The sequence below is a fragment of the Oryctolagus cuniculus genome, chromosome 15 (genome assembly GCF_964237555.1).
Source record: "Oryctolagus cuniculus chromosome 15, mOryCun1.1, whole genome shotgun sequence".
Lineage (NCBI taxonomy): Eukaryota > Metazoa > Chordata > Mammalia > Lagomorpha > Leporidae > Oryctolagus > Oryctolagus cuniculus.
Genome location: NC_091446.1, coordinates 27326904 through 27344174, shown reverse-complemented (window position 1 = coordinate 27344174; position 17271 = coordinate 27326904). Strand labels below are relative to the sequence as shown.

Genomic DNA, 17271 nt, shown 5'->3' with positions numbered 1-17271 from the left:
AGTGCCACCCTATAAACAAATTCATTGACAAACTCCTTTCCCACTCAGGTGAAAAGAACTACGGATGAAGAGGCCCAGGAAGAGGTGGGCCCATATGAAGCAGCGGCATCAACGCCCTTTTAAGAAATGCGGAAACACCCCTCCCACCCCAATGTTTAATGTACCGAAGTTAGTGCAAGTCACGTGAGGCTCCTGGGTTTGCCCCGCCTTAAAGAGGCGGAGCCTTACCTTAGGAGCCAATAGGTGGAGCAGCCTCTGGAACAGCCCCAACTCCAGACAGGGAAAAGGGGAGGAGCCGGGCGCCTCACAGCTGTAACAGCACTTCCGGAAAGTACGCCCCGCCCCTTCCCCTCCCCCTCGTCCGTTTATTCCGCTTGTGCCGGGTGGGCTGAACCAGCGGGTGCTGATTAAAGGCGCCGCCTGCCGCTTTCTCCTCACCTCCCCCCCTCCCGGCTCCCCGCCTCCTTCCCGAGTAGCGGGACAGGCCTTGATGTAGGGACACCACCATCCCCGCCCCCGCCTCTATCCGCCCCCAGCCCGAGATCCTGGTTCTCTGCAGACCCCTGCCCGCCCGCGTCCCCACCCTGCCGGACGGACCCTGCTTGGACCCTATTGTATGCGGACGGCTGCGTACTCCGAGTCCGGGCCGCGGCGTGGAGACGCGGGACCCCGCGTGCCCCTCCGGCCGGTCCCGTGGGCCGTGGCCCCTCCCCCGCCCGCCCTCTTCGCGGCGGCGCGGCGGCGGCGAGGGCGCCCTTCCTCTCTGCGCAGGCAGCAGGGCCGACCGGCGGGCCGCGGGGACGCACCCCCAGCCCCAGCGGCGACCCCCGCGCCCCTTCCTGAGGGAGGCGAGCCGGAACCCGAGCGAGCCGGGGCAGGAAAAGGCCGCCGCGGACTGCCCAGCCCGCGACCGTTTTTATTATCGAGATTATTATTAAAAGGGGGCGGGGACCCCAGGATGCGGGGGAAGGGGGGCTAGAGACGCAGCTATTTTTATTAAACAGATTATTCTTGAAATAATAATACGCGCAAGATGGCTGAAGGTGGCTGTGATGAGAGTGTTGGGGTTTTTTTTCTTCCTCTTTTTTTTTTTTTTTTTTTTTGATCTGAGGAGAAAGCTCTGAAGCGACAGCCGCTGCGGAGACCCTGACCGGAGCGCCCTCCCCTCACTTGAGAAGCTGCGGGCGGACAGACGGACCCACGGACGGAGCGACCGGCGCGGGCCCGCCCCGGACGCGTCGCCTGGGCAGCAGTAGCCGGGGGCCGCGGGCGCTCGCCTTTCTGCCGACTTCTTCCAATTCTAATCTTTTTTTATTTTTTGGAAAGGACCGGGGTGGGTGGAGCAGAGGTGGAGAGAAATCTGGACTTGGCATTTTCTTTCCTCTCTCTCCTAATTTGCTGGAGGCCGCCAGCCCTCCCCTCAGGGGGGGGAGGAAAATCAAAAAGAGAGAGAGGAGGCTGCAGGGCCCCCGGGCGAGCGCGCCCCGACCCCTGGCCACCAGGAGCCTAAGATGGCTGGGCGCTGAGGGAGGCGGCCCGGCCTGGCTGGCGCGGCTCGGCCCCGCCGCCGCAGGCTGGCTCCGACCGCAGCCCCGAGCCTTCCAGGCCGGAGCAGAGGCCGAGAAGAAAAGAAAGTGGGGGGGGGAGGGGGCCGGGGGTGGCGGAGGGGGGAGGGCCGGGCCGGGGGGAGGGGAGGGCCGGGAGCCGAGCCTCCTGTTCATTAGCAGTTGAGAAAAATTCCTTTCTAGTTTGATCAATCCTTGTTTTCCTCGGCGGATCCGAGGCGCCCGCCCAGCGCGAGGACGGGGAGCGGGGTCTCTCCGCGGCGGGGGCTCCCGGCGCGGGGCCTCGGGGGAACGCTGAAGTAGCGACGAGGGGGTCGGGCCGGCCACCTCCGGGGCTTCTCCCTTCCTCCCTCCCTCCCTCGCTGGTTGCCTTTTTTTTTTTTTTTTCCCCTACTTCTCTCCCTCCCCCTTCCGTTTCTATTTGTGAAGGGAGGAGGAAGGCAGAGGCGGGCTGGTGTCTCTGGCCGGGGACTGGAATTTCATCTGAATGACTGCCCCGGCGCGCACGCAGCGCCCCGGAGTCGGCCCGCCCGCGCCCCGCAGCCCTCGCCTGTGCCCGGCCGGCCAGCCCGGGGACGCCCGCGCCGCGGCTCGGGGCCCGCCGGCTCGCCTCGCTCGCCGCGTCCGGATCTAGCAACCCTCGGCGCGGCCGCGCTAGCCTCCTAGGACCCTCGCACCCCGGTCCCGGCCCGGCGCCGACGGAGCCGGGAGGGAGCCACCGTCGCAGCCGCGTTCGCTGGAGGAAGTGTGCGGCTCCCGGGCTCCGTCCGCCGTGGGGCGCGCCCCAATGTCAGCCGCGGGGCCGAGCGCAGGCCGCGGGCCGGCGCTGCCCTAGCAGAGCCCACGGGGAGGCGGCCTCTTATATGGAATTTGGACCCCGGCGCGCCTTTCCAGGGCTGGTGCCCCGGCCACGGCCCTGGCGCAGTCCGCCGCCTCCCGCTAGGCGCTCGGCAGGAGGAGGAGACGCTGCCGGCTGCGCGCGCGGTGCGAGGACCGAGGCTCCCTCCTCTGGGGGGCGGGCACGCGGAAGCCGCTGCTGACTGAGCGACCGTCGGGGCCGGCTGGGGTTCAGAGCTCGGTGCTCGGTGGCCCTACAGCTGCGCCGGCCGGACGCCCGGGGTTGGGGAGCTGGGGAGGCCTGCCCGGGCCCCCTGCCCGCAGCCGCCATGGCGGAGAATTGGAAGAACTGCTTCGAGGAGGAGCTCATCTGCCCCATCTGCCTGCACGTCTTCGTGGAGCCAGTGCAGCTGCCGTGCAAACATAACTTCTGCCGGGGCTGTATCGGCGAGGCTTGGGCCAAGGACAGCGGCCTGGTGCGCTGCCCGGAGTGCAACCAGGCCTACAACCAGAAGCCGGGCCTGGAGAAGAACCTGAAGCTCACCAACATCGTGGAGAAGTTCAACGCCCTGCACGTGGAGAAGCCGCCGGCGGCGCTGCACTGCGTGTTCTGCCGCCGCGGCCCCCCGCTGCCCGCGCAGAAGGTGTGCCTGCGCTGCGAGGCGCCCTGCTGCCAGTCCCACGTGCAGACGCACCTGCAGCAGCCCTCCACCGCCCGCGGGCACCTCCTGGTGGAGGCGGACGACGTGCGGGCCTGGAGCTGCCCGCAGCACAACGCCTACCGCCTCTACCACTGCGAGGCCGAGCAGGTGGCGGTGTGCCAGTACTGCTGCTACTACAGCGGCGCGCATCAGGGACACTCGGTGTGCGACGTGGAGATCCGAAGGAATGAGATCCGGGCAAGTACCTACACGCGCACGCTCCCTCCCGCCTGGGGACCACCCGTCCCGGACAGGCGGACTCGCGCGACGTCAGCCCAGAGGCCCCCTTTCCAAACTCTTCTCTCAAAGTTTTTGGGGCAGTGTCCTGGGAAGGTCCCGGATCGTTCCTTGGTCCGTTGCCAGAGCTGGGCGCACAGGGGCTACCTTGCTTGTCCTTGCTAGAATCGGGGTGAGGGGCTGGCAGAGGTAGAGTTTGGGTGTTGCTCTTCTGTTCGGTGCAATTCCCTCCCCCAGCGCTGTTTCTGTAAGCCCTACTGGAAGTCACCAAGGCGGTGACCCCGGTCCTGCTTCCCCAGCTGCTGTTTATGTAATGCGTGTCCTGGTGCCGCTGCCTGTGGCTGACATGACCCATGATGCTGGCATACCAATGAGGAAGTAAACAAAAGCAGCCATGTTAGTTTTAGGCTCTATTGGGAACACACTGGGGAGCCGGGAGTGTCCCACGGTAAAGCGGAAAGAACTCTGGGCGTCTCTGTGGCCGAGGCCCCCACGACCAGCCCTCGCTGGACAGTGTCTCGGCCATCCCCATTATTCCTGGCATCTGGCTCTCCGGGTGTGAGAGTCGCTGCCCTCTGTTTGCGTGTGCTGCCTGTGCCTGCATGAACAAACCTTGAAGTATGTGTCTTTCTCACCCGGAGCCCTCTGCGCCCAGCCCAGCCCTCCCACATTTGGGGAGGGGAAGTGGAAGACGGAAAAAGAATCCTGTGGGTTTAAGGTTGAGCCGCCTTGAAATCTGGTTTCAGGCAGCTGGCTCCCCTGGGCTGCCGGCTGGGTGATTACGGAACCGCATCCCCTCCCATTGTATACACCCTGCAGCAGCGGCCAATGTCAAAACCGCCTTCCCCCTCAGGCCTCCAGGCTTGGTTTGGGAGCTAGACTGAGGCAATACTTCCGTCCCCGTCAGTGGAGGGGGGCTCCTCCTAGGTCGCTCTGCAGTCCCCAGGCTCTCAAGGTTGAGTCATACCAGAAGGAAGGGCTTGGCCCAAGAGTCCCAGCCATCTCAGAAGCGCAGCTTGGGGCCTGCATGTGATATCATGGGGGCGAGGTTGGGCTTTGGTAGGACTGGGAGTGTAAATGGGTGGGGGCCCCCTGGAGGCCAGCGGAGGCCAGCGGGCAGCTTAGGTATGAGGAAGCTCGGTTGTAGATGGGGGCTGTTTCCTGTGTGTGTGTAGAGGGGGACCAGTCAGAAATGAGTCATTGTTTAGCAGTTGAAAACCATACACATACAACCAACAAAAGGCAGGAGGGCCACCCCAGGCTGAGGGCAAGGATAACAAAATTTGCTGTATAATTAGTTTCCAGTTGCATGGGCTAGCTCTGGGTTTTTGTGCCAGGATGGGCCTCTGGTTTCTTAGAGGAAGTGTGGGGGGATGGAGAGAGGGGCCACTCCCTCCCCAACCCCCCCCCCCCCCCAGAGTTGGAAAAGGCAGAGGCCCAGGGGAAGCGGACGAGCCGAGCCCCGTTGTCCTCCACCCCTGACTCAGAGCAGACACAGCCCACACTTTCCCCAGGATTGGGAAGCTGCTGCTATTAATAAAGATGGCAGGGCTGGGGGAGGAGGCTGGGAAAAGTGCAGAGGCAGGAGAAAGGAGGGCTGTCCACTTCTCTGCCCTGGGATTGGCAGTGGAGAGTGAGAGGAGGGGAGAGCAGCTGGGCCGAGGAGCGGATGTGTGCCTGCACCCGTGGTGCCGCTCTTAGCTAGGTGCTAGGGATTTCTCTTTGAGGTGGGAGAGAAAACGTAATTACAGCTGGCTTGGTCCTAGTGGTTATCTTTAGGTGTGTGTGGATATTTACCCTCCTGTGCACCTGTCTCCCACCTGTATGGATGGGGGTTGGGGGGTGAGTGGCACATGCATGCAGGGGTTCCTGCCACGGGCCCCTGACAGACAAACCCCTGGACTAGATGGAAGCAGCCACAGAATTTTGTCAACAGCTCTGAGTGTGTGTGTGTGTGTGTTTTCTGGTGCCTGGTGTTGGCAGGCTTAAAAGTAGTGAGTTGCATCGGTGCCAGATGTGTAATTCTGTGTGCTCAGCACCTGTTCCCTGCTGCAGCCAGGGTCTCCTCTTCCTCCAGGCTCCCCCAGCTTCAGAGCCCTGGATTCTGTCTTGTGCCCTAGGACACAGATTGGAAACCCTTCTATAACCCAGTGTCACTCAGGTGTGAGTTTGACTTGCAAGAATGCAGAGACATAGGGCCCTGCCCTTTGGGGAAGGGCTCAGACATTGGGAACCTGAGAGGAAGAACCTTTTGCCTCTCTCTAGACCACTTTTCTCTCCTTGTCTCAAAGGGCCCTTGGCTGGTGCCGTGGATGAGGGCAGAATAATTCTCCAGGGGGCAGGTGTAGCACAGAGACCTGGCGCACATACCTTCAAATCTAGGCTCTGTTTTTTGTGTTTCCTCTTCTGCCCTCCTAGGGAAGCTAGAAATAGAAAACCCTGATGGCCCCTCCCAGCAGCCCCTCCCTCACATTGCACAAGCACCCACATGTGCACGTGGGCCAGTGGCCCAGAGCAGGGGTTTGGCAGCCTTGGGGGGACTAAAAGGGGAGCTCCGACTGGGGCCCCCACAGGTCAGGTTGCTGCTGATCTTGCCTTGGGAAGCCAGCGCGGTGGCTGCGTTGCCCTGAGGCTGGGATGCCCATTGAAGAGGGGGCAATGCGCATTCTCAAATGCAGCTGTAGGGATAAAGGGCCCACAGTTGAGATAAACAGGTGGGTGCTAGCCTGGTGTCCCTGGATGGCCTGACCACAGGTTCAAGGGCTTATCTGAACAACGGGAGGACTGGTTGGAGCTGGGAGAAGCCCTATCTCATGACTTCCTGCAGTGTGGACAGAAGACCCAAAGAAAGGCCTAGGAATGGGTGTGAGGGGCTGCACACGTGTTTGCACTCAGAAGTATCGGCTTCAGTTTGTGCAGTCAGAGTTGTGCTTCTGTGGACTCGGATCAAGGCTGGAAGTGTCGCCAAAACCCTGTTCTTCCCTCCTCCCAGGTTCTGGGTTAAGAAGGGGTTTTCTCTGGGGAGGGGAGCCCACTACTGGGTCAGTTTGGAGGCTGCAGCTTTTTTGGGAGACGTTTCCCTGTTTACACTGCCTGTGGCTTGGAAGGGTTGTGCGCAGACCCTGGAGGGGGCCTGAGTTTCTGCCCCCTTGTGTCTGTCTCCGTGTGGGCTCCGGGAGTCTAGCTGTGCTGGGGCTCCTCTCCCTCCCCGTAGCAGACCAGACTCCTGAGCTCATAGGTACAGCAGGAAGGCTGTGTGTGGTGTGTGTGTGTTGTGACTGTCCTGTTACTGCCTCTTCTTTGACCATGGAGTCTTTGTGGAAGGGGGGCCTGGCTTGGCCTTCCTCCCTGGGCCCCAAGTAGAGCCTCAGGCAGAGGCCCAGCCCCCACTTCCACCCCAGAATCCTGCTGACACAGCGGGATGCCTGTCATGCACGCCCTATTGATTCCTCTGCCTCTTGCAGCCCCTGGGTGGCTGTGTATCATGTCTCTTTGCAGGTGTGTGTGTGTGTGTGCTCACACAACCAACCTGTCTGGGTTGTGTCTCACATTTAGCTAATTTTTCTTTCTTACATGGGTACTTCTGAGAAGGGACAATGTACGTGCCTAACTTAATTGTGTGTGGTTGTGGGGTCAGGAAGACGTGTGCATACCTGTGAGTATGGAGGGTGTCTGTGTGCCATGCTTGCCGCACACCTGCGAGTTGAAGTCCACCTGTGCTAGTATCTGGCGGCCTGCTCAGCTGATGCTTCTCCGGCGATGGCGATCTGCAGGGGACTTGGGACTCTCACCTGGTGGGGGTGTTGGAGAAGGGAGGGGAAGATGGGAGTCACCTTAGAGTGAGCTTGTTGCCTGTGGTGAATATGGGAGGTAGGAGCCTGGTGGATCCTTGCGTTGCTGTGTTAGGGAGAGACTGGGTGGGCACAGGAAGCCTGGCTTGGGCCCCTGCCCTGGGCTGAGCAGGCAGGCCTGGCTGGCCTCATCCCTGGCTCTGGGAAAGCCTTCCTCCCCGGCTGGCCTGGCATTCAAACCCAGACAAAGGGGGCCTTTCTCTCTCGCCTCTTTGTTCTGCTGCCCCAGAGCTGCTCTCTGCATGGCAAAAGCTAATTCTCCACTGCAGCTGGGAAGCCCTCTCGGGGCTGCGCGGGGTCTGCCTCTGAGGTGCTGGCTCCTGCCCCGTAGCCCCTCTCTGTGAGTTCCTTCACATGGAAGCCCGAGGCAGGGGCTGAGGCATGGAAAGAGGCTTTAGGGCAGGCAGACTCTTCTTTAGAGGAGGAGAGAGCACTCCCAGCCCCAGGGAGAGAGGAGACTGTGTTCCCAGGACGGGCTTCAGGGGGGAGGGGAGAGCTGGGAGGAAGTTGGGATGGGGCAGCTCTGAGCAGGGCTCCAGGGCCAGCCTGAGAATCATCTGTGTGGGACCTGAGCAGGAAGAGGTGCCCCTGCCCTGCTCCCCGCCACCCTCAGCCCTGTGTGAAAACCTAGGTCTTGCCTCTATTCCAGCCCTGGGGCCCAGTTCTCTCCTGACCTTGCTTCTCTTCAAGGTTGACTTGAGGGTTTTATTATTATTATTTATTAACTTTTATACAGCCCAGAGTCCTTGCGCCTCACCCATCTGCCCAGTCTAGCCTGGCATCACAGATGCCAGCTGGGCCCAGCCAGTCAGGCTGCAGAGGGCTCCGAGGCTTTCCTGGGGCAGAAGTGGGGAACTTAGGATTCCCCCCTCACACCCCGTCCAGGTCAGGCAGGGCATTAGGGAGCCCCTCACGGTGGAAGCCAGAACACCTGGCCACAGGTCTGGGGAGCAGGAATGCTAGGCCCCGGAAAGCCCTGAATCTTGATGTTTTTGCCCTCAAGGGCCCAGAGCAGGATGAGTGAGCGGATCCCTCTGGGCCTGCCCCACTCTGTGCCCCACTCGGAAGCGTGCCACAGGCCCAGTCCCTTGCCATGGGCATTTGTTAGGTGTCCTCGCCCTCCCTCTCTGACTTGAGGCTTTGCTCTGAACCCAGCTGGCAAACTTGGCCCCACTTCAGCTGGTATTTTTTTTCCCAGGTGAGAAATATGATTCCCTAGAGGGGCAGGAGGGGTTGGGTGGGAGGGAGGCTGCAGGTAGGGGGAGGTCCTGGCCTTGCTTCCTCTGCTGCCACCTTCCATCTCCTCAAGAGCCCACTTTGGTCACTGAGTGGAACCAGGGTGGGGTCCTAAGGGCAGCAGGAGGTGTTCCTCCTTCCCCCACTTCAGTAGCAACCCCTTGCCCTCCTCCCAGGCAGTGTCTGTAGGGGGAAGATCACCTGTGCCAGAGGGCGGCCAGGCTCTGGTCTGGTGAGCGTGGGCGCCTCCCGGCCCTGTCCAGCTGGCAGCCCCCGGCCCAGCTTTCTTCCCCTTCCCTTTCCTGTCCCCTTTCCACCCCTGCAGCAGACAGGAACCCAACAGCCTCTGAGGCAGGAGAGAGGAAATGAAACCCACCCACCTGCTACCAAGAGCCACTGCCTCAGCCAGGCCTGGGCTGGACTCATCCACCCCACACCCCCACCCCAGTCACCCCCAAGAGGGTCTTGTGACAGACAGAAACCAGGCCCAGATTCTGAACTTAAGGGACAGACACTGCAGTCCCAAGAGTGAGGTGCTGCCAAGGGAAACTGAGGAAGGCCTAGCTGAAGGGAAGAAGGTACCTCCCTTGCTCTGCCCTGAGGGGCCAGCCTCAGTCTCCCTCGGTGGGAGATCCAGGAAGGGACCCTCGCTGGCTTGCAGGGTGGGAGGAGCACAGCCCCATTCCCTCTCTGAGGGGAGCTGGGCTGGGAACCTGGGGCTGCGTCTTTCCTACCCCTCATCTGGGACTCAGTGCCTAATGTGGCACTGATGACTTTGATCCTAGAGAAGGAGCTGGGCGGGGAGGCCACGGTGCAAGATGTGAGAGTGGGGCCTGGGCTATCAGATGTCTCAGGCACTGGGATGGCGGGAGTGGCCTGGAGAGCCTTGTCCTCCTCAGTGTGGGAATGGGGCAGCAGCAGGCCGGCCTTTGGGGCCACTGTCACAGGGGAGGTGAGAGGACCTAGTGTTTCTGAAGGAGTGTTCTCTGTTGTGTGGGCCTGCATTCTGCAGAGCATCGTGTGCAAGGGTGTGTACAGCGCTGCACAAGAGTGCATGAGAGGGCCTCAGGGCCCACAGCAGTGTGTGGAGTACGTGTGTGCTGTGCACGACCACCTCTGTTCCTGCTCCTATGCAATGTGTAGTTGTTGTCAGCCTCAGAAGGGCCGCAGACTACTGTGCGTGCTGGGCATGGAGGGGCACCTGCCAGGAGGACAGGGTGCCACTGGGGGCAGGCCCAGGTCTCTGGATCATTCAGGTATAAGTTACAGAGTAGGGGAGTGCCAGAGGCTTGCCCGGCTTAAACACACCCACACATACTTGTGCCCCCTGGGTCCTGGCTTTTTATTTCTATGGCAGTTACTAGCACAAGACAGGGTCTGTCTGAGGTCTCTTGCTGGCCTTGTTTTCCCCATATGTAAAATGGTTTGGGGGCGTGAAGAAATGATTGGTGGCAGCTTGTCTTTGGGAAGCCAGCCAGCGTGCCTGGGAGTGGGGGTCACAGGGTCAAACTTGAGAATCGCTCTTAGGTGCCTTAGGTGCCCACAGAGAAAGAGAACTTCTCCTTGCTGAGTGGACACTGACCATACTGGATTACTCAGAGTTGGTGTGCAGAACCTGTACAATTCCTCAGGGAATGTTTTGCATCTCTTTGGGGCTCAGGCCTTTGTGTGGCCTGGCTACGAAGTGAGGTGGAGAAAGACAGCAACAGGCCGGCGCCGTGGCTCACTGGGTTAATCCTTTGCCTGCGGCATTGGCATCCCGTATGGATGCCGGGTTGTAGTCCCAGTTGCTCCTCTTCCAGTCCAGCTCTCTGCTATGGCCCAGGAGTGCAGTGGAGGATGGCCCAAGTGCTTGGGCCTCTGCACCCGTGTGGGAGACCAGGAGGGGGCACCTGGCTCCTGGCTTCAGATCGGCCTGGTGCCGGCCATGTCGGCCATTTGGGGAGTGAACCAACGGAAGGAAGATCTTTCTGTCTCTCTCTCTCTCTCTCACTGTCTATAACTCTACATGTCAAATAAATTTTTAAAAAAATTAAAAAGAAAGACAGCAACAAGCCCTGTTCTTAAGAGGCCTTGAGGTCTGTACTGATCAGACCACGGTTTATAAGAAACTTGAAGACTGCAGAATGGAGTTGTCTGGTAGAACTCTGTGTGATACCTGTAGTGTCTGATACCAGCTCCCTGTATGCATCGAGCACCTGACAGGAGGCCAGTGCAGCTGAGGAAATGGTGTTAATCATTATCTTGAGTTTGGCTAACCACTTAGGACTGGAGGCTGCTGTGTTGGACAGCACAGGTTTAGAGGGAGGGCAGAATGTGGCAGCCCTGCTGCACGGCACGGACAGGGAGGGGCCTTGCAAACCCAGCGCAGGCACTGAGGGGACGCAGCTGGGCCTTGAAGGATGGGAGGGAAGGAGGAGGCTGTGGGCTGCAGGAGGACAGCCACAGAATGCAGGGAACTGGGGCCAGGATGTCCGTCCGCCTGGTATCCAAAAAGGATGCAGTCATTGAAGGTTCTTGAGCAGCGGAGGGTCCCTGTTTGAAGAGGTGTATCAGGTGAGGGAGGACAGGAGGGATGGGTGGGGTGGGAGGAGAGGGCATGTGAGGAAGGGGGATTTAGAGCTGAGAACAGCTTGCGGTGGCCAGGGTCTCCCTTCTGCCTGGGTCCCACTGAGGGGCAGAGGGAGCCAACAAGGACCAACCCTCGGCCTCAGGACAAGGAGGAGAGGCAGCCAGAGTCCTCCCTCTAATATTAGGCAAGGAGGAAGTGAGATCTCTAATAGTGCTCCCCAGATAGATGCGGCCGGGCTGGATAAGACAGACCTTGCTGCCGGATCACTTGGGTTTGTACAGCTCTGTGGCTTACTAAATACTGACTTTGGGCAAATTCCTTAACCCCTCTGAGCCTCAGTTTCTTCTTTCCTGAGAGGAGGAGCATAACAGTACTTGCCTCATATCACTGGGGTGATCTGATGAGTCAGCACAGGAAAGTCTGCTAGGACAGAGGCTGGCCTCTCTATGTGGGAGGCCCAGGCGGAACTGCTGGCCTAGCCCTGGCTGTTAAGGGCATTTGGAGAGTAAACCAGTGTATGGAAGATTTGTCTCTGTTTCTCTTTCAAGTAAAAAAAAACCAAAAAACAAAAAAACAGAAGCCGGTCTGCCCTGCCGTCAGAAAGCTCAGAGCATGTATAGGAATTTTGTTCTTGGCTTCCGTTGCAGAGGAGAGCTTGACCAGAGGGGGCTGGGAGGGGCTGGGCGGCAGAGATGTTGGGCCATCTGAGGGACAGGGTTGACTGAGTCTTGTTGAGAGGGAAGCATGGTGGCCACCCATCCTTGGTGAGGGCTGGAGCCACAGCCCCCTCTAATGCCCCACCCCACTGTCCCTGCAGAAGATGCTGATGAAGCAGCAAGACCGGCTGGAGGAGCGAGAGCAGGACATTGAGGACCAGCTGTACAAACTCGAGTCAGACAAGCGCCTGGTGGAGGTAGCTAAGCCCTACCCATGGTGTGGGTGGGGCAGTGGGGGACAGGGCCTTCCGGGAGTTCATCCCTAAGGGTCTAGTGTGGCTCTGTGCCAGAACCCTCCACCAGTCACTCAGTGAATGTGCATGACAGTGAAACTGCCCGTGTGTGGGCTCCCACTGGTGCCTGGGGTGGCTGGAATTGGCAAGTCCGACTTTGCCCTGGAGAGTCTGGGATCCTGAACCCCATGAGGATGTGAGCTGGGGGAGCAGCGGCCAGTGGTCCCGGCTCACCTGCCGTCGTCCTTGCCCCTGGCGTGCGCAGGAGAAGGTGAGCCAGCTGAAGGAGGAGGTGAGGCTGCAGTACGAGAAGCTGCACCAGCTACTGGACGAGGACCTGCGGCAGACGGTGGAGGCGCTGGACAAGGCCCAGGCCAAGTTCTGCGGCGAGAACGCGGCGCAGGCGCTGCACCTCGGGGAGCGCATGCAGGAGGCCAAGAAGCTGCTGGGCTCCCTGCAGCTGCTCTTCGACAAGACGGAGGACGTCAGCTTCATGAAGGTGGGCTGGTGGCCCAGATGGGAGTGCAGTCTCTGTTCTGTCCCCACGCTGATTGCCTCTGCCAGTGTGCTCACATGCCCTTGGCTGTGTGTGCAAATCTGTCTACCCGCGTTTACTAGCTTTGTGGTTCTGGGCAAGTCAGTGATGTTCCCTGTGCCTCATTCTCTCGATGGGGTGTATGACTTAGATCTCCTGTCCTTTATCCACAATTCCAGATTCTAGAAATCACTGAAAACTTAAAAGGAAACAATTTGGCAACTCATTTGATAACAGAAATTGACCAGAACTGATATTGAGCAGTTTATTGTCTTTCTTTACTCCACTTGCTATGAAAATGCAAACAACTTTTGCTGCAGAAATGTTGATGTATTGGATTATGGTGCTCTGCTGGGGGTGATTTGTAATAAGTGGCGTGGTCACAATATTTCATCCTTCTAAAATTCAGAAAATTCAAGGTGGGTGTTGTGGTATGGCAGGTAAAGCCGCCACTTGAAATGCCTGCATCCCATACCGGGGCGCCATTCAAGTTCCAGCTACTCCTTTTATCCAGCTTCTTGCTAATGCATCCTGTGAGGCAGCAGATGTTGGTTCAAATGCTTGGGCCCATGCCACCCACATGGGAGACTGAATGGGGTTACCTGCTTCTGGTTTGGGCCTGGCCCAGCCTTGGCTGTTGCAGGCATTTTGGGGAGTGAAGCAATAGATGGAAGATATCTAAATTTTCTGTCGCTCTGCCTTTCAAGTAAATGAAAATAAATTTAAAAATCCAAAAAATACCAAATTTCAAAAACACGTCTGGCCCCAGAGTCTACAGACACGAGGTCAAGGGCCAGTGGAATGCCTCTTAGGTAATTGTGTGGGTGAAATGAATGTGTAGAAAGCACTTGGAATGGCATGGAGGTGCCCAGTAAATATTAGCCATTTGTATTTCCAAAACTAGTGGTGGCCCTCCCCTGCCACATTCTGGCTAGTATCAGGTGGTTAGCCCTGCCTGGGGGAGGGAGGGTGGGACAGCTTTTAGTCCCCCTCCCCCTATGCTGCTGTTTGCACTGACTGACCTTTCTCCCCTTCCAGAACACCAAGTCTGTGAAAATCCTAATGGACAGGTGAGCAGGTGGCCAGGCCCACAGGGGGTGGGGGGCGGGCTCAAGGGTTATCCCTCCTCACAGAAGATGCCCCGTCCACTGCCCCCAGGACCCAGACCTGCACGGGCAGCAGCCTTTCTCCTCCCAAGATTGGCCACCTGAACTCCAAGCTCTTCCTGAACGAGGTGGCCAAGAAGGAGAAGCAGCTGCGGAAGATGCTGGAAGGTGAGGATGAGGTCCTCCGTCGAAGGGAGGGAGCCTGGGGTGGGGTGAATGCCAGGACCTCCCTCTGAGAGCCAGTGTGGACTACAGACCTTTTCATGCCCTGGCTTTGCTACTTCTAGCTGTGATTCCCTGGGCAGTGATAGTACCTCCCTTAGCCTCAGTTTCTCCAGCTATAAAGTGGGGGTAATAATAGTGTTTCAGCATGAGGGGTAAGGGTTCACCGAGATGTAGCGTGTTTGGCCCTACAGATGTAAAGGACCAGGGGGAGGAGACCTGGGTTGCGTGGGGTGGGAGCCTTGGCAACTTTGGCCCCCCACTCTCCGCAGGCCCCTTCAGCACGCCGGTGCCCTTCCTGCAGAGCGTCCCCCTGTACCCCTGTGGTGTGAGCAGCTCTGGGGCAGAAAAGCGCAAGCACTCAACGGCCTTCCCAGAGGCCAGCTTCCTAGAGACGTCGCCGGGCCCTGTGGGCAGCCAGTACGGGGCGGCAGGTGCAGCCAGCGGCGAGGGCCAGTCTGGGCAGCCCCTGGGGCCCTGCAGCTCCACCCAGCACTTGGTGGCCCTGCCAGGTGGTGCCCAACCAGTACACTCAAGTCCTGTGTTCCCCCCATCGCAGTACCCCAACGGCTCCGCCGCCCAGCAGCCCATGCTCCCTCAGTATGGCGGCCGCAAGATTCTCGTCTGTTCTGTGGACAACTGTTACTGTTCTTCCGTGGCCAACCATGGCGGCCACCAGCCCTACCCCCGCTCCGGCCACTTTCCCTGGACAGTGCCCTCGCAGGAGTACTCACACCCGCTCCCGCCTGCACCCTCCGTCCCCCAGTCCCTTCCCGGCCTGGCGGTCAGAGACTGGCTCGATGCCTCCCAGCAGCCCGGCCACCAGGATTTCTACAGGGTGTATGGGCAGCCATCCACCAAACACTACGTGACGAGCTAACGCCACGCAGGCGGCGGGCGCTGGGGAGTCTTGCCCTGGCCCCGGTGGCTCGGGGATTCTGCATCCAGAGACCTGCCCTCCTACCTTCCTTTCCTCCCCTGCCTCTTCCACCCCCCCACCCCGTCCTTTTTTTTTTTTTTTTTTTTGGATTTTGTTTTGTTTGGGGTTTCAATTTTTTTTTTTTAATCTCCTGGACTCAGGAGGCAGTGGGAGCTGGCCTGGGCCTGGGCCAGGCAGCAGGTGGGCCTGGAAGTGGGGGGAGTGTCCGTTCCAAGGCGCTGAGCTCTCTCTGTCTCTCCTTTTTCCCTTCCACTCCTTCCCCTTCACACCCCCACGGCCGGAAGGAGCTTCAGCTTCCGCTCCAGCCGGGCCGACCCTCCTCACCTGGCCCTGGAGGAAGGCCCAGGGCACCGGCCTGTTTCTCCTCTTCTTTCGGGCAGTCTCATCACTGATGGAGTAAGGAATGACCTGTAGATTGTGGGACTTTTTTTTTTCTTTTAATTTTTTAAAATCAAGAGTGATCTCTCCTGCTTCCTTCTCACCATCTTCCCAGACGGAGTTCAAAGGCGGCTTCTCAAGCAGCTTTTGGCACCTTCAGCCTCAGAGTGGAGTCTTTTAAAGACAGGAACCCACGTCCAGGAAAGGGGAAAAGGAACTCTGCCAATGAGAGTGACCACAGCAAAAGCAAATAATAATAATATTAATAATAATAAAAGAAATAAATAAATAAAACACCAATAGCACAGCCCTTGTGAAGGTCAGTGGAGGAGGAGGAGGAGCTGCCCCAAGTTGGGTCCTTGCCTGGATTTTGACACAGCAACTTCCTGTAGTGAGCACTTTGTATGAGTCGTGGACTTCCTGTTCTCAAGGCGCAGGTATTCATTCTGTATTCTGTCTAGAGCACACATCGAAATCCAACCTTCTAATAAACATGCTGGCGCAGTCCCTCTGCCTGCTCGCCTCTTCCCCCAGCACCCACAGGCCTGCGACCTGCGGGCATTGGTGTGGGGGTGGCTCTCTGCGGACAGAAGCCCCTGCCCTGGCCTTGCTTCTGCCCTCCTAAGTCTAGCTGAGGCAGGCTTGTGAACGCCCGTTCCTCAGGTACTGACCACGGCTACTTGACCTTGGCTTTACTGACAAGTCTTCGCCCAGGGGCTCCCAGGCCCAGCCCTGTGCTCCAGGGGCCCGGGCATCTCCAAGGCTCTGCCCGTGTGCTCTTAGCTAGGACAAGGAGAAAGGCCTTCCTGTGAGTCTTGCAAAGGGTGCCTCTGCTGCCCACATAGACTTGTCGAGTACACACTGCATGCCAAGCACTGTACTGCCCTAGAAGGCCAGCGCTGACCCCTCGGGATTTCATCTGTCTGGGCCTTGGCCCCCAGTGGGGAGGGCGCCTCCCAGCTCTAGCCTCTCCCATGTCTCCGGGCTTTGGCCCTGGGAGGGGTGGACGTGGGGGAGCAAGATGAAGATGCCAGCCCACCTCCCTTGGCAGAATTTCTCCAAGGTCTCGAGCACGTCTTGGGAGCTTGTTCAAAGGCTGATGCCTGAGACCCACCTTCGACTCAGTGGAACTCCACCCCAGGAAATTTGAAATTTTAGCTTCTGGTAATCTAATACATGCTGAGGTTTGACAAGTGCAGCCGGGAGGGGCTGGCCAGGGTCCTGCCTGCTGCTTGTCAGAGACCCCCTAGAGAGGAAGAGGGACTGGCACATGGAGGGGCCCAATCCTTAAAAAGGTTCCAATGTATTGCCTGATGCTTCCCTTGGGTCTGCTGTGGAGGCAGCCCATGGCCTCCCATATTAGTGGGAGGGGCAGCCCTTCTGGGTGCCTGGTTCTCTTGCCCCTTGTCTGGGCAGCACCAGGAAGCCTTGAACAGGGCCAGTTGTCAGCCTCACTGGTGCTTCCACACCCGGCAGGAGATATGATACGGGACCAAACCACAGTCTTGTCCTGCTGGGAACTTCTGCCCTCCTGTCCTCTGGGGAGCCCCTTGCTTCAGCGGGCCCTCTCCCCAGTCTGGCAGGCAGCCAGAGCCTTCTCTTCCCCTCACCCGTGTAGGGCTAAGGGGAGGGGGCAGATGGCTGGTGCTGCGGTCCAACAGGCACCTCCGTCAGCTCCAGACTCGCTGTCCCTGTCCCCTGTCGTCAGGAACCCCAGGACGCACTACACTGAGTCGGGAACCATGGACTGAGCTTTTCCACGTGGCCAAGTTTTGTGTTGGCTGGTGGGAGAGGTCCTTTTTCCAGGTGCATCTACCAGGCTGAGATACAGAGGGGACCAAAGCCTTCAGCTTTGAAGCCCACCCCAGACAATCAGGCACACAGCTGTGGAGGAAGCAGTGGCTTGGGCTGCTGGACAGCCAGGGAAGCGGGGAGACGCTAACCCCTTCCAGCTGTCCCCAGCCACCCAGCTGTCCCTGGCTTTGTAGGAGCAGCTGTCACTCACCTCCCAAAGGGGGCAGGGGCAGGGGAGGCCCAGAAAGCCGCGCCAGGACACAGGCCCTGAGAGGGAGCTGAGGACCGGCCGCACCCACAGGTGCAGACTTGCACCACCCGCCTTCCCTTTGCAGGCAGTCACGCCTC

The 17271-nt window shown here is 59.2% G+C and overlaps 1 protein-coding gene across 1 annotated transcript; it reads left to right on the top strand.

The window, feature by feature from the left end:
* Nucleotides 1-1936: 1936 nt before the first annotated feature.
* Nucleotides 1937-15636, top strand: TRIM8 (tripartite motif containing 8). The gene is made up of 6 exons (XM_002718582.5): nucleotides 1937-3301; nucleotides 11817-11912; nucleotides 12214-12447; nucleotides 13522-13553; nucleotides 13642-13757; nucleotides 14084-15636. Exons 1-6 carry the CDS (start codon nucleotides 2732-2734, stop codon nucleotides 14689-14691), a joined length of 1656 nt encoding a protein of 551 aa, XP_002718628.1. The 5' UTR covers nucleotides 1937-2731; the 3' UTR covers nucleotides 14692-15636.
* Nucleotides 15637-17271: the final 1635 nt, after the last annotated feature.

Coding starts and splice junctions, on each gene's coding strand:
- TRIM8 (XM_002718582.5), top strand. CDS start 2,732: ATGGCGGAGAATTGGAAGAACTGCTTCGAGGAGGAGCTCATCTGCCCC. Junction 11,913..12,213: donor CAGACAAGCGCCTGGTGGAG/GTAGCTAAGCCC, acceptor TGGCGTGCGCAG/GAGAAGGTGAGCCAGCTGAA. Junction 13,554..13,641: donor GTGAAAATCCTAATGGACAG/GTGAGCAGGTGG, acceptor CACTGCCCCCAG/GACCCAGACCTGCACGGGCA.